The sequence below is a fragment of the Lingula anatina genome, chromosome 4 (genome assembly GCF_051362555.1).
Source record: "Lingula anatina isolate TDL-2025a chromosome 4, LinAna3.0, whole genome shotgun sequence".
Lineage (NCBI taxonomy): Eukaryota > Metazoa > Brachiopoda > Lingulata > Lingulida > Lingulidae > Lingula > Lingula anatina.
This window is the reverse complement of record NC_141770.1, coordinates 8,737,307-8,751,960: the sequence shown is the minus strand read 5'-3', so window position 1 is coordinate 8,751,960 and position 14,654 is coordinate 8,737,307. Positions and strand designations below refer to the sequence as shown.

Genomic DNA, 14,654 nt, shown 5'->3' with positions numbered 1-14,654 from the left:
AATTTTCTGCAAAGTATATTCTATATGCTGTTTGACTGTTGCTGTCTTTTATCAATGTACAAGTATAAAATTAAGTTAATGTCAACATTTATTTTGGTTTTCATACATATTTATCATCTCTTTCATTTTTTTCATTTTAAGATGCCCTCGCTACGCTCAACTGCCAAGCAATTGCTACTTGGCACAGGATCCAAATGATCCTTGTTGTCAGAAACCTGTCTGTACAAATCCAAATCCAGTCACTCAAAAGCCTAATCCGAACCCACAGACCCCCAAACCAGGCCAGACACCTTACCCAGGTGTTGTGACTCAGAAGCCAGGTGTGGTGACATTTGGACCAGGTGGTAACGTCACCCCAAGACCAAATCCAGGAACTGTTACCACTAACCCAGTCAACAGAAGTAGGTCAATCTTCAGCTACTTGAAAACAGTAGAAAATATTATGATTTGATTTAAAAAATTCAATTTGAAAGGCAGAGACTGCACATTATGGCTTTTACGCCCTCAATTTTAACCAACAACGTCAATCCATACATTTGAACAAAAAATCTATTTCACAAAATGTATTTATTTTTATAGGATCCATCAGTGTAAGAATAATATAAATAATCATTTTTGATATATTGAATATTCTATGTTGTAGATTACTGTGTGTACAATGGAGTGACATATAGACAGGGTGCCACTTGGCAAGATGGCTGCACATACAACTGTGTGTGTGTGGATGAGGTAACAGGACAGTACAGATGCACAGAAAGGTACTTGTTTTACAAGAGCTTCCAGGTTAATTTGAAAGAAATATTTAGAATTGTGGAATCAGTGTATGTGTAAGTCAGATTGACTTTATGTATACCAGTAGACTAGCATAAAATTAAGTAAGCATCAACATTCATTTCGCTTTTTGTACATATTTATCATCTCTTTCATTTTTTTTTTTTTCATTTTAAGATGCCCTCGTTACGCTCAACTGCCAAACAATTGCTACTTGGCACAGGATCCAAGTGATCCATGTTGTCAGAAACCTGTCTGTACAAATCCAAATCCAGCCACTCAAAACCCAAATCCAGTCACTCAAAACCCAAATCCAGTCACTCAAAAGCCTAATCCGAACCCACAGACCCCCAAACCAGGCCAGACACCTTACCCAGGTGTTGTAACTCAGAAGCCAGGTGTGGTGACATTTAGACCAGGTGGTAACGTCACCCCAAGACCAGATCCAGGAACTGTTACCACTAACCCAGTCAACAGAAGTAGGTCAATCTTCAACTATTTTAAACTAGAATATATGATTTGAAAAAAGAAAATTCATTTTGTAAGCCAGAGACTGCATTTTGTGGGTTTTACACCCTCAGTTTTAACCAACAAGGTCAATCCATACATTTGAGCAAAAAATTCCATTTCACAAAATGTATTTATTGCAACAGGCTCCATCAGTGTAAGAATAAAATAAAAAATCATCTTCTGATATATTGAATATTCTTTGTTTTAGATTACTGTGTGTACAATGGAGTGACATATAGACAGGGTGCCACTTGGCAAGATGGCTGCACATACAACTGTGTGTGTGTGGATGAGGTAACAGGACAGTACAGATGCACAGAAAGGTACTATTTTTGCACGAGATCACCGATGTTTGCTCTTTGAATTTTATCGCTTAAAAATTTTGGGCTAGAAAAATAGGTTTTATTATTAAATTTTCTGTAAAGTTTATTCTATATACCATTTAACTGTTGCTGTCGTTTATCAGTATACAAGTAAAAATTAAGTGAAATTCAACATTTGTTTGGTTTTCCAGTATATTTATCATCTCTTTCATTTTTTTCTTTTAAGATGCCCTCGCTACGCTCAGCTGCCCAGCAATTGCTACTTGGCACAGGATCCCAGCGATCCATGCTGTCAGAAACCTGTCTGTACAAATCCAAATCCAGCCACTCAAAACCCAAATCCAGTCACTCAAAAGCCTAATCCAAACCCACAGACCCCCAAACCAGGCCAGACACCTTACCCAGGTGTTGTGACTCAGAAGCCAGGTGTGGTGACATTTAGACCAGGTGGTAACGTCACCCCAAGACCAAATCCAGGAACTGTTACCACTAACCCAGTCAACAGAAGTAGGTCAATCTTCAGCTATTTGAAAATACTAGTAAATATTTTGATTTGATTTTAAAAAATTCAATTTGTAAGACGGAGACTGCACATTATGGCTTTCACACCATTAAATTTGACCAAAAACATTACTCCATACGTTACAGCAAAAAAAAAAAAAAAAAGATTTCAGAAAATGTATTTATTGTGATAGTATCCAACAGTGTAAGAACAATTAACAATCATTATCTGATATATTGAACATTCTATCTTGTAGATTACTGTGTGTACAATGGAGTGACATATAGACAGGGTGCCACTTGGCAAGATGGCTGCACATACAACTGTGTATGTGTGGATGAGGTAACAGGACAGTACAGATGCACAGAGAGGTACTATTTTTGCACGAGATCACCGATGTTTGCTCTTTGAATTTTCTCGCTTAAAAATTTTGGGCTAGAAAAATAGGTTTTATTATTAAATTTTCTGTAAAGTATATTCTATATACCATTTAACTGTTGCTGTCGTTTATCAGTATACAAGTAAAAATTAAGTGAAATTCAACATTTGTTTGGTTTTCCAGTATATTTATCATCTCTTTCATTTTTTTCATTTTAAGATGCCCTCGCTATGCTCAACTGCCAAGCAATTGCTACTTGGCACAGGATCCAAATGATCCATGCTGTCAGAAACCTGTCTGTACAAATCCAAATCCAGCCACTCAAAAGCCTAATCCTAACCCACAGACCCCCAAACCAGGCCAGACACCTTACCCAGGTGTTGTGACTCAGAAGCCAGGTGTGGTGACATTTAGACCAGGTGGTAACGTCACCCCAAGACCAAATCCAGGAACTGTTACCACTAACCCAGTCAACAGAAGTAGGTCAATCTTCAGCTATTTGAAAATACTAGTAAATATTTTGATTTGATTGTAAAAAATTCAATTTGTAAGACAGAGACTGCACATTATGGCTTTCACACCATTAAATTTGACCAAAAACATTACTCCATACATTACAGCAAAAAAAAAAATAAAGATTTCAGAAAATGTATTTATTGTGATAGTATCCAACAGTGTAAGAACAATTAACAATCATTATCTGATATATTGAACATTCTATGTTGTAGATTACTGTGTGTACAATGGTGTGACATATAGACAGGGTGCCACTTGGCAAGATGGCTGCACATACAACTGTGTGTGTGTGGATGAGGTAACAGGACAATACAGATGCACAGAGAGGTACTTTTTTTGCACAACATCACCAATGTTTGCTTTTTAAATTTTCTCTCTTTAAAATTTTAGGTTAAAAAAAGGTTTTATTATTAAATTTTCTGTAAAGTATATTCAATGTAAAATTTGACTGTTGCTGTCTTTTATCAGTATACAAGTATAAAATGAATTGTAATTCAACATTTATTTGGTTTTCATACATATTTATCATGAACTCTTTCATTTTTTTTTTTCATTTTAAGATGCCCTCGCTACGCTCAACTGCCGAGCAATTGCTACTTCGCACAAGATCCAAACGATCCATGTTGTCAGAAACCTGTCTGTACAAATCCAAATCCAGCCACTCAAAAGCCTAATCCTAACCCACAGACCCCCAAACCAGGCCAGACACCTTACCCAGGTGTTGTGACTCAGAAGCCAGGTGTGGTGACATTTAGACCAGGTGGTAACGTCACCCCAAGACCAAATCCAGGAACTGTTACCACTAACCCAGTCAACAGAAGTAGGTCAATCTTCAGCTATTTGAAAATAGTGGAAATTTGATAAGATTTTTAAAAAAATCAACATTTTAATCAGAGACCGCACTTATTTGCTTTTACACCCTCAAATTAAGCTAACAACACGTACCACTCCATACATTATAGCAAAAAGTAGATTTCTGAAAATGTATTTGTTTTTATAGGATCCATCAGTGTAAAAAATATATATATATATATATATAAATAATCAACTTTTAATATATTGAATATTCTATGTTGTAGATTACTGTGTGTACAATGGAGTGACATATAGACAGGGTGCCACTTGGCAAGATGGCTGCACATACAACTGTGTGTGTGTGGATGAGGTAACAGGACAGTACAGATGTACAGAGAGGTACTTTTTACGAAGTTGTAATAATTATTTCTTATTGACATTTTGAATTCCAGTTCAAAGTGCAACCTCAAAATTGATTTGTTATCTCATGTTGCAGCAAGCTGAATGAGTTTTAAATCAAACATACGAGAGAGAGAGAGAGAGAGAGAGAGAGAGAGAGAGAAGGAGAGAGAGAGAGAGAGAGAAATTAAAAACTTTTGATAAATGATCGACATATACATAGCTCTGTTTTAATGTTCTGCTGAAAGTTTTTTTCTACAAACAGGTGTCCCAAATACACCAATATCCCATCTTACTGCCGTATGGTACAAGATCCCGCGGATGCCTGCTGTACCAAGCCTGAGTGCACCCAAATTTCCACCCCAGGACCTGGCGTTGTAGCATCTACAGCTCCACCTGTTGTCGGCAACAGAAGTGAGTTTGTAGCTGCACTATTTCATCAAATCTGGATATTTTTGTTGGTATACCTTATGCCATATTGTTATATTTTAGATATATGGTCATAAGGATTTTTAGTTAGTAAATGTTTGAGTAGCAACAAGCTACAGTGTTTGTGTCTGAGAGAAAAAAGCATTACCAAAAGTCTGGTTCAGGAATTGTCACAGCTGCAAACCTATGACAGTACTCCTCTGTATTGGTATTAAATCTAAGATAATTTTCCTCATCTTCTAGATTACTGTGTGTATAATGGCAGACAGTATGCGCAGGGAGCCACATGGCAAGATGGCTGCCAGTACAACTGTGTGTGCGAAGATGCTGTCAGAGGGCTCCACAAGTGTACGGAAAGGTAAGTTGGGTGATCCTCACCACTTTTTTATTATCTCTTTTTAATGAGATTTATAAACATTGGAAATGTTTGACATAGGGAAAATTGTTATGGAGGTAAAAATACTGCTATATTGCTGCATTAAGTCATGGAATTTTTGTCTGGCATCCTTTTATTTGATTATTTTTATTGAATTTTAATAGCAATGAATTCTCTTGTGATTATGCACCCTGTTACTAATTTGCAGGGTAATATTCCATGGACAAAAACATTTTAAAATATTAAATGCCTTATGTGCTTTATAGGCCTGGTCTTAGCTCACTTCAATGATATTGGCCGCAAAATATGGCAGTTATATATAAATTAAGAATATAACCTCAAACTGTTGTATACTAACAAAAATTCTATAATATTTTTAGGTGCCCTAAATACGACCTGTCATCATTGCCCAGCACCATGCAGTGTGTGATGGTCCAAGACACTGCAGACCCCTGTTGTCAGAAGCCTTCATGTACTCTGAGACCACAGCCAGGAACCCTTGGTCCTGTCCAACCCACACAGCCTGTGGGCATTACTCCAACCAGTGGTGTTATCACAGGAACCACAAGTGAGTATCACATGGTGGGTGCTGGGTGGGTGCATCTGTAATAAGGAAACCACAAGTGAGTATCACATGGTGGGTGCTGGGTGGGTGCATTTGTAATATAGAAACCATAAGTGAGTATCAGATGGTGGGTGCTGGGTGTGGGTGCATTTGTAGTATGGAAATCACAAGTGAGTATCACATGGCGGGTGCTGGGTGGGTGCATTTGTAGTATGGAAACCATAAGTGAGTATCAGATGGTGGGTGCTGGGTGGGTGCATTTGTAATATAGAAACAAGTGAACATTACATGATGGGTGCTGGGTGGGTGCATCTATAACAAAGTAGCCTTAAGGATGAGTGTAAAAAAGTTCAAAAGTTGAAGGTTTTACCCCTAGATCCCAGATATTTGCACAAAACTGGCCAATTTAAAGTACAAGATTCAAAAAGTTGGAAATATTCTAAAATGTTTTGTTTTTGTGTGTGTAGATTACTGTGTGTACAAAGGAGGCCAGTACAGACAAGGACAGAAATGGGAGGATGGCTGTGACTACGTCTGTGAATGTTTGGATGAACAGACTGGCAGATACAAGTGCACTGAGAGGTGAAATGCAGAACTTTATTGATTGTTATTTATTCAAAAAAAAAAGAATAACATTTCACTTAGTTTTTCTAAACAGTTAATTAGGAGCATGTTAGGAGATAGTGATACATTTTGATGAAAATTCCAGAAGTTCATATAAATTTAATGTTTTTAAATGGGTGTGCACGCTGTTATAAAGTGGAAAAGGAGAAACTGAACCATAGGTGCCACTGCCTTTTGTATTCTATAAAAATATGCTATAACAGAGTAAACATCTTACATTTTTTCTTTCGTTTGAAGATGCCTGAAATATACGGGTCTGACCAGTAACTGTCGTCTGGCAGTGGACCCCAAGGACTCCTGCTGCCAGAAGCCATATTGTGACTTCACATCGCAGACCAATGTCATCACAGGCACAGGACCTACCACTGTCAATCCCTATGAAAGCAGTGAGCTTATAGATTCATTCATTCTGTTTTCAAGGCTATCACAGTTTGATTTTTGTCTATATTGAAATTGTCTGTGCATCAAGATTTATCTAAATCTGGCCAGTTAGGCAGTGTGAAGGTTCAACCTGGACATAGCATTTGATTCTGAAAGTTTGGAAAACACTTAAACAATATGATTTAATGGAAATGACAAATAATTGTGTTAATTCTCTTCTACAGGATTTCCACTAGTCATTGAAATTTCAGAAACATTTTAAATAATCAAGTACAATTATATACATACATCATGTCACCCTCATGGGTGAAAGTTTTCAGGATTATACCTGATTTCAGGGTTTTTCAGTCTTCATTTTGATCGTTTTTGACATAGAGTCTAAATGCGAAGATGAATTGTTAACTATGTTATCAGGATATTTCCTAAAATTTCACCCATGGTAAAAACTTCTTTTAATGGTCCAGAATCATTTCAGTGGTGTCTCACTCTCTCTGTTCTCTTGCAGGGGTTTGTGTGTACAACGGAGTGGCTTATCTTGGAGGTCAAAGGTGGACGGTGCCAGGGTGCCAGTACCAATACTGTGAATGCACAGATGCCAACCAGGGACTGTACACATGTTATGACAGGTAAATAGAGGTTTGGACAGGGATGAGGTCATTCCGGCTGTCTGCTGATTTCCGCCTTTACTGTCTTTACTGTACTTTGGGCCCCATGCTAGATTCTCCTGCTTAGACAGGTAATAGAGGGTTGGATGGGGATGATATCATTCGGGCTGTCTGCTGATTTCCGCCTTTACTGTCTTTACTGTACCTTGGGCCCCGTGCTATATATTCCAACTTGTGACAGGCAAATAGAGGCTTGGACAGGGATGAGATCATTCCGGCTATGGGAGGATTTCTGACTTTTTGGAAGCAACAGATATCATTGGCCTACCCGCCTTTCCTGGACCCCATGCCATATTCTCCAACCCATTCACTCAAAGGCATTCTCATCCTTGCTTGGAAGATAATCTGATGTCAATTTGATATTGTCTGTAATTACATGAAAAGATAAATGCTGAGTATGTATACTTGAAAAATTGGATGGGATCCTGTCTTGTGAAGATTTTCCATCTGTCTGACTGTTGCTTTAACAAATCTGCATGTTATTCTTTATAAATATTTTAAAGAGCTACGAATAATTTCCATGAAAATAAGTGATTGGAAAAACAGTATTTGAAAATAAGGTGATATACCTTAATTTCAAAACTAAACGCATACACACAAACCCAGTCTATTAATGACACATGTTCAATTTTATTTCAATTTCTATTATCTATTCTGATTGTTATATTTCAGATGCCTGAAATACCAGTCACTGCCAGCAGGCTGTGTGATGAGAACGGACCCAGCAGACTCCTGTTGTCAGAAACCAGACTGCACCTTTACTGGGGTAACAAACCAGATCATTGGGGCGGGGACCACACCCAACCCTGTGGTCATCCCGGGCACCAACCCAGGGGGGATCAGTGGAACTGGAGGTGGGGGACTTTGTTGGTTTGTTAATGCATGATTGAATCTCATCTGATTGTTAAACTCACAGCACATTATATGTCTTTTGTCTTTTTATGTACAGACACAGATGTGTCTGTACATATTGCCATCACCTGCGTCTGTCGTCGCCGTCGCCGTCGCCGATCATGTCGCCGTCGCTGTCGCCGTCGCCGTGCACTTTCAGCGTTAACACCATAAGTGGAAGACAGTTTTACTTTTTGGCTTTATATTTACAGAGCTGACTAATATTCATAAAACGCAGGTCAAGTTCGAAAATCAGCATGATCGGGCCATTATTGTAGAATTTATGCTGTTTTTTCACTTTTTAGCATATATGCAACACTGTTAACACATTTCAAGGAAAACCGATAGGCCTGTTGTCATGAAACTCACAGGAGTAATCAGTCTTACTAAAACGCAGATCAAGTTCGAAAATCGGCATGATCGGGCCACTATTTTAGTAGTTATGCTGTTTTTTCACTTTTCAGCATATATGCAACACTGTTAACACATTTCAAGGAAAACCGATAGACCTGTTGTCATGAAACTCACAGGAGTAATCAATCTTACTAAAACGCAGGTCAAGTTTGAAAATCGGCATGATCGGGCCACCATTTTACTAGTCATGCTGTTTTTTTACACTTTTCAGCATATATGCAACACTGTAAACACAATATAAGAAAAACAGATGGGCCAATTGTCATGAAAGTCACAGGAGTGGTCAATTTTACTAAAATGCAGGTTGAGTTCGTAAATCAGCATAATCGTGCCATTATTTTAGAAGGTATGCTGTTTTTTCACATTTCCTCAGGTTCAATTTTTAGGCATGTTAACAGTCTCATTATTAAACTAATAAGATACGTGAAAGTGTTTGTTTGACATTTCCTGCATCTTTACAACATTGTTAGTTGATTTTGTAAAAATGATGGTAAACATGTTATCGTGTATTGTGTAATAAAGTTTCAAAAATGGAAATAAACTCATATCATTGCAATTTGTCAGATTCAATTATTCACTATGTTCAGAATCTCAGAATGGAAGAAATTGGACATTTAACACTGCTCTGTTGATACTTTTCTCATCTCATCAATTTTCTTAGTTGATCATGTAAAAATGGCAGTAAACTGTTAATTTTGTTTTATGTTAAAAATTGTTAAAAATGGGGAAAAAAACATTTCAGAACAGTGCTGTCTTGTATACATTTTGGCATTTTCAAGTTGTGACATTGAAGTTCCATGGGCCTGAAGACCTTTGCTAGTCACATTTTCTGAATATCCATGATACTAATATTTTATTATTAAAAATTGATGGTCATTATGCTGTTAAACATTATGTAACATTGCATCAAAATTTGAAAAAAAACTATTTTGGGCACTGCTCCCATGATTACCTTTTAAGAAAAACCATGTCACTTACTGTTCTCAAACTTACAGGAAAGAAACATGGGACTAAAATACAGCTTCAGTAGGCAATGCAATCTGCCAGATAAACAGTTTTTTTGTGAAAATTTAATTTTTCACATATTGGCATTTTCAAGGTGTGACTTTGAAGTTCCACAGGCTTGAAGACCCAGGCTAGTCACATTTTCTGAAAATCCATGATACATATATTTTGTTATTAAAAATTGATTGTCATTATGCTGTTAACCATTATGTAATATTGCATCAGAATAGAAGAAAACACAATTTTGGGTGCTGCTGCCATGATGACCATTATGGGAAAACCATGTTACTTATGATTGCCAAACTTTCAAAAAAGAAATACAGGACTGAAATGCAGCCTGAGTTGGAAAAGCAGTCTAATTGACTTCTTTTTCTGGAAGTTTTACATTTTCAAAGTGTGAACTTGAACTCCCATGGGCCTGAAGCTTTATGCTTGTTTCACATTTTACTTACATTGGTATTACCTGTTGAGCATAATTAAAATTTGATGTTGAATTTGCAGTTTAACATAATGTACTTTTGCATCAGAATTGACAGTAGCCTATTTTGTTATTTCCTGCTTTTTGTCTGTACATTTGACAGCTTTGCTGCCTTGTTTAAAATCATTTTTGGCCATTCATTAAAATATCTTAAAATATCCCCCGTCAATAAAAGATAAAATTAATAAATAAATGAAAACTGCTGATTTGGGTAAAGCAATTGAAGACATCTTATGAATGTAATGCAAGGTTTGACATTAACCATTTATGATTACGCCATGGTTAAAATATTTAGTATATATACATGAATTTTTGCACAATGTGATCTGACATTAATAACTTCAAAAATATGATATGATATGGGATGTAATATCATATGATATGATATGATGGCATATGATAAAAGTTCTATTTTTTTTTTTTTTTTTTTTTTTTTTTTTGCAGAATTCTGCGTCTACAAGAACAATCAGTATGCCAAAGGTGCCAGATGGAGTGATGGATGTGACTACAACTGTGAATGTCTGCCAGGCAGGACATACAGATGCACCGAGAGGTGGGTCATGTCTTACAAAAAAATGAAGGGTTTCGATGATGTTTTAAAGAAAAAATTCTTCTTCATATAGAAGTCGGTCATATTTTGGGGGAAAAATTAAGGGTTCTGATGAACTTTTGAAGAAAAAAATTCTGCCGCATGCAAAATGGGCTTCAGTTAATATACAAGAAAATATTACCTGTAAATGTGAAGATTTTGACATGAAAAGATTGCTGAGATAATTATGTGAAATATTATTTTCCCCTGTGATTGGTGATTTTGTTTCCCCGAATATTAAAACCTTTTAGACACTGAACACTGACTCACATTAGACTTTCTAACCCATAAACTGTCATTGTATAGACATTACTAGCTTAAAGTTTGAAAAATAGATAACAAGTTTAAAAAATGGATAACAAGAGAGCTCATAAATTGAGTGCATAATTATATGGAATTGGGTCTTCCGTGTAAACTACGTAAATGTAAAATGTGTAAATAACCATTTTTTTCTTGTAGAAGAAATTCCCATGGCAATACCTTTATTGAGTTACTTTTAGAAAATCACTCACCTAAACATTTTGATTGGCAATATTCTGTATGTTCATTCTCAGATGTCCCAAATACCAGAACCTCCCTAGTTACTGCCAATTGGTTCAGAACACAGAGGGTGACACCTGCTGCAAGAAGCCCCAGTGCACCATCCCCAGCACCAACAATGTCATCACTGGCACTGGAGTGATTCCAGGAGGAGTGACTGGAACCAGACGTATGTTATTTGTCATTGTATTAGTCTGTCAGTCAGAGTGTTTTGCGGGACAGTTAGTTTGTCAGTCAGTTAGCTTGTAAGTCAGCTTGTCAGTCAGTTAGCTTATAGGTCAGTTACATGTAGTTTGTCAGTCGGACAATTAGCAAAACTACTATATATCAATAAGCTTATTTATAAATTTTTGGTTTCAAAAAGCTTCTTTTAAAAGAAAACCATATTTGTTATGAGGGATCTGATTTCTCTGCAAAGGGGTTTATTCACAACAGATGCTCTTTCGTTTACGTATAATTCATCCTCCTTCCCACTTCAGAGGGATGCATGTGGAACAACCAGATCTACGTGCAAGGCCAGAGGTGGCAAGATGGCTGCCAGTACAACTGCGTCTGCGAGGATGGAAGAACAGGGTTTTACAGATGCACAGAAAGGTAATATCATTGGGTTGGCTCTGTTTATAATGAGACACCAGTCGCATTTACATAGCATCTAGGTCGATCCTTCTTAGTATGACCCTTGTCTGTGGATCATCCTTTTAAGATGAGCAAACCCAAAAAAACAGGCATGCATGTCTGCCATTTACTTCTTTTATATTCTGAGGTAAGCAGCATATTGTGCAGGGCAGTGGGTTTGCTAACATTATGAGAAATGGAACAAACATTTAATAAACTTTTATCAGACAATTTGCTGAGAAAGATATATAAGATCAAGAAGGGGCAAACTTACTGTAATGTAAATGCTCACTTGAACCTTTTGGTAATATTAGAGGATTTTTGTGAGTTGTATCCAATTAAAACAAACAAGCGAATGACCAACCAAACAACAAATTAGAGTGTCTTTTAGTAATTACATTTTCAAATTAGATGTCCAACCTCCCAGCGACCTGCCAACTTGTGCGAGACAAACGGATTACGCATTAAAATAATCAGAGGTATTGTGATACCAATAATTAGACGTACTTCTGATCATTTTTTAATTAGATGCCCAACCTACCGAAATCTCCCAGCAAGCTGCCAACTTGTGCAAAGTCAGACGGATTACTGCTGTCAAGAACCAAGGTGCACCTTCACACCTGTCACTGGAGGTGGGTTCACTGGCTCTGGCACCCCACCACCTGTTGTGAATCCTGGCACTGTTTCACCAGTCACTAACAAACCAGTCATTGGACAACCCAGTAAGTTCCAAGTGTTTCCAAACTGATTCTAAACATGGTTCTTAAGCTCTGAATTTGTTATTAGTTCTTTTATGAATTAAAATTTCTATTGGCTTTTATTACTACGTTCTTATCACAAAGTTGATTCATTTTCATGCCATAAGGCTGAAAGGGTGGGTTGATTGCATTACATCTTACCTTTGTTTTATAAATATAGACATTTCTTTTAGAAGTAGGTATGTGTACATACCACTAATATAACTGTATTACTAACCTCAGCACAAACAGTTAATTTCGAGTGCGTTTCACAAGTAAAAAGTAGTTTCTGGTTTTTTGCTGGTATTAAGCATTGTATTTTTTGCATACTACAGACATATTTTCATTTTATTGTAGGAGTATGTGTATACAATGGAGTTCAGTACACTGAAGGTCAGAGATGGCAAGATGGCTGCAAGTACAACTGCATATGTGTAGATGGCGTTACTGGGCAATACAGATGTGATCAGAGGTATGCATGTATATTGAATAAGTAACACTTTGAGATTTGTGTGTGTGTGTGTGTTTTCTTTTTTAATTTTTTTTCTTTGTCAAGACTTTAAAATTTGTGATGGATTGCTTCACTTACTAGATTATGTGAGCATTGATATAACCAACAAGATGTGACATACACTTCAGAACGCTTAAGATATGTTTTATCTTTAGATTTTTGTTCAGTGACAACAATTAAATGAATTAATTAAATATGCCATGCAATGAATGAACCTACCTTTATTTAGGATTTAAATCTGATTAGAGAAATTTTTAAAAAGCAAGTACTGTAACAGATATATCATAATGAAATAAAGGAAAATTTTGTTAACACGAATGTTTTCCCCCGTTTCATTCTAGGTGTCCAACCTACCAATATGACACCAAGAATTGCGTCATGCAACAGGATCCTGTTGATAGCTGCTGCCAGAAACCAGTCTGTAACTTCCCCAGTGTAACTGGGAATGTGATAAATGGTGGTCGCACCACACCGTCTTCTGGCGGTAACATCACTCCCAAACCTGGCCCTGGAGGTATCTCTGGCTCTACGGGTTAGTACAGCGACTTATGTTTAATTATCGTGTTTATGTAGCCAAATGTTCACAAGCACAACGAAGCTCGGTTTTTGCTCAAAATTAAATAAGAAATAAGAGATTATTACAGAGTATAGCCATCTATGGAGGTCACGTGGTCCGATGATAAGGACAGATTTCAAAATATTGCTATAACTGCTGTTTTTGTGGAGATTTAGAATATTTTAAATATGAGTTGCATACAATGTATTTATTGTGAAATATAGATCTCATACGAAGAATTGTTATCCCTTTAATGAATCCTTTGTTTTCAGATGTGTGCGTGTACACGGATGGTAAGACCTACAGGCAGGGACAGAGATGGGAAGATGGCTGCAAGTATTTGTGCCAGTGTGTTGATGCAGTGACTGGAAGATACCAATGTAATGAAAGGTATAGCTTACTTTTAAAATTTATGGTTTGAAAATGTGCATGGATTAGTTGCAAGTAGGAGACTAAGATGTGGCTAGTGATAGTGTAAATTATTTTTAATTTTTGAAGAGGCTGCTATGAAAGTTTTACTTATTTTCACAAGCAATTAACATTTGGTGGAACTCTTTGTTGCTGTCTAACATAATCATGTATTTCAGATATCTTTTAGATTGTTCATAAATGAGATTTACATGGATGAGATTTTCAAACTACCCACAGTTTTCTGTCTTTTTGGGAGCCCAAAAAATTTACTGGCCTAGGCAACCCCCTGAACCACACGTGATATTTTCCGCCATTTTTCACTAAATGGCCGTCTCATCCCTGAATTAAGTAAAACTTCCTGATAAACTTCTTCATTACTTTATTGTTTTAATGTAGATGTGCCAAGTATACCAACCTCCCGAGCTACTGCACAATGATACCAGACCCAAGAGATGCTTGCTGTCAGACTCCGTCCTGCAATTTCCCAACCGTCACAGAGGCACCAAATCCTGGAAACACGGTAGCACCAAATCCTGGAAACACGGTAGCACCTAATCCTGGAAACACGGTAGCACCTAATCCTGGTAACACAGTAGCACCTAATCCTGGTAACACAGTAGCACCAAATCCTGGTAACACTGTTGCTCCAAATCCTGGACAGAATAGTAAGTG

At 37.0% G+C, this 14,654-nt stretch overlaps 1 protein-coding gene across 10 annotated transcripts in view; it reads left to right on the top strand.

Annotated features, from left to right (window-relative positions):
* Positions 1–14,654, top strand: part of LOC106168379 (uncharacterized) — a 56,198-nt gene that overhangs the window by 26,188 nt on the left and 15,356 nt on the right. For 2 of the 10 annotated variants that reach the window (XM_087010530.1, XM_087010529.1), the window contains exons 39-63: positions 142–401; positions 644–758; positions 949–1,250; positions 1,490–1,604; positions 1,831–2,111; positions 2,363–2,477; positions 2,705–2,964; positions 3,214–3,328; positions 3,562–3,821; positions 4,081–4,195; positions 4,461–4,609; positions 4,868–4,982; positions 5,381–5,568; positions 6,033–6,147; positions 6,427–6,575; positions 7,076–7,196; positions 7,908–8,089; positions 10,468–10,576; positions 11,167–11,321; positions 11,632–11,746; positions 12,296–12,489; positions 12,862–12,976; positions 13,357–13,547; positions 13,844–13,961; positions 14,379–14,647. In XM_087010530.1, coding sequence (XP_086866656.1) covers positions 142–401; positions 644–758; positions 949–1,250; positions 1,490–1,604; positions 1,831–2,111; positions 2,363–2,477; positions 2,705–2,964; positions 3,214–3,328; positions 3,562–3,821; positions 4,081–4,195; positions 4,461–4,609; positions 4,868–4,982; positions 5,381–5,568; positions 6,033–6,147; positions 6,427–6,575; positions 7,076–7,196; positions 7,908–8,089; positions 10,468–10,576; positions 11,167–11,321; positions 11,632–11,746; positions 12,296–12,489; positions 12,862–12,976; positions 13,357–13,547; positions 13,844–13,961; positions 14,379–14,647 — 4,223 coding nt within the window. The remainder of the gene's footprint in view (positions 1–141; positions 402–643; positions 759–948; positions 1,251–1,489; positions 1,605–1,830; positions 2,112–2,362; positions 2,478–2,704; positions 2,965–3,213; positions 3,329–3,561; positions 3,822–4,080; positions 4,196–4,460; positions 4,610–4,867; positions 4,983–5,380; positions 5,569–6,032; positions 6,148–6,426; positions 6,576–7,075; positions 7,197–7,907; positions 8,090–10,467; positions 10,577–11,166; positions 11,322–11,631; positions 11,747–12,295; positions 12,490–12,861; positions 12,977–13,356; positions 13,548–13,843; positions 13,962–14,378; positions 14,648–14,654) is intronic. The other 8 variants (XM_087010534.1, XM_087010532.1, XM_087010531.1 and 5 more) reach the window with 8 other exon arrangements.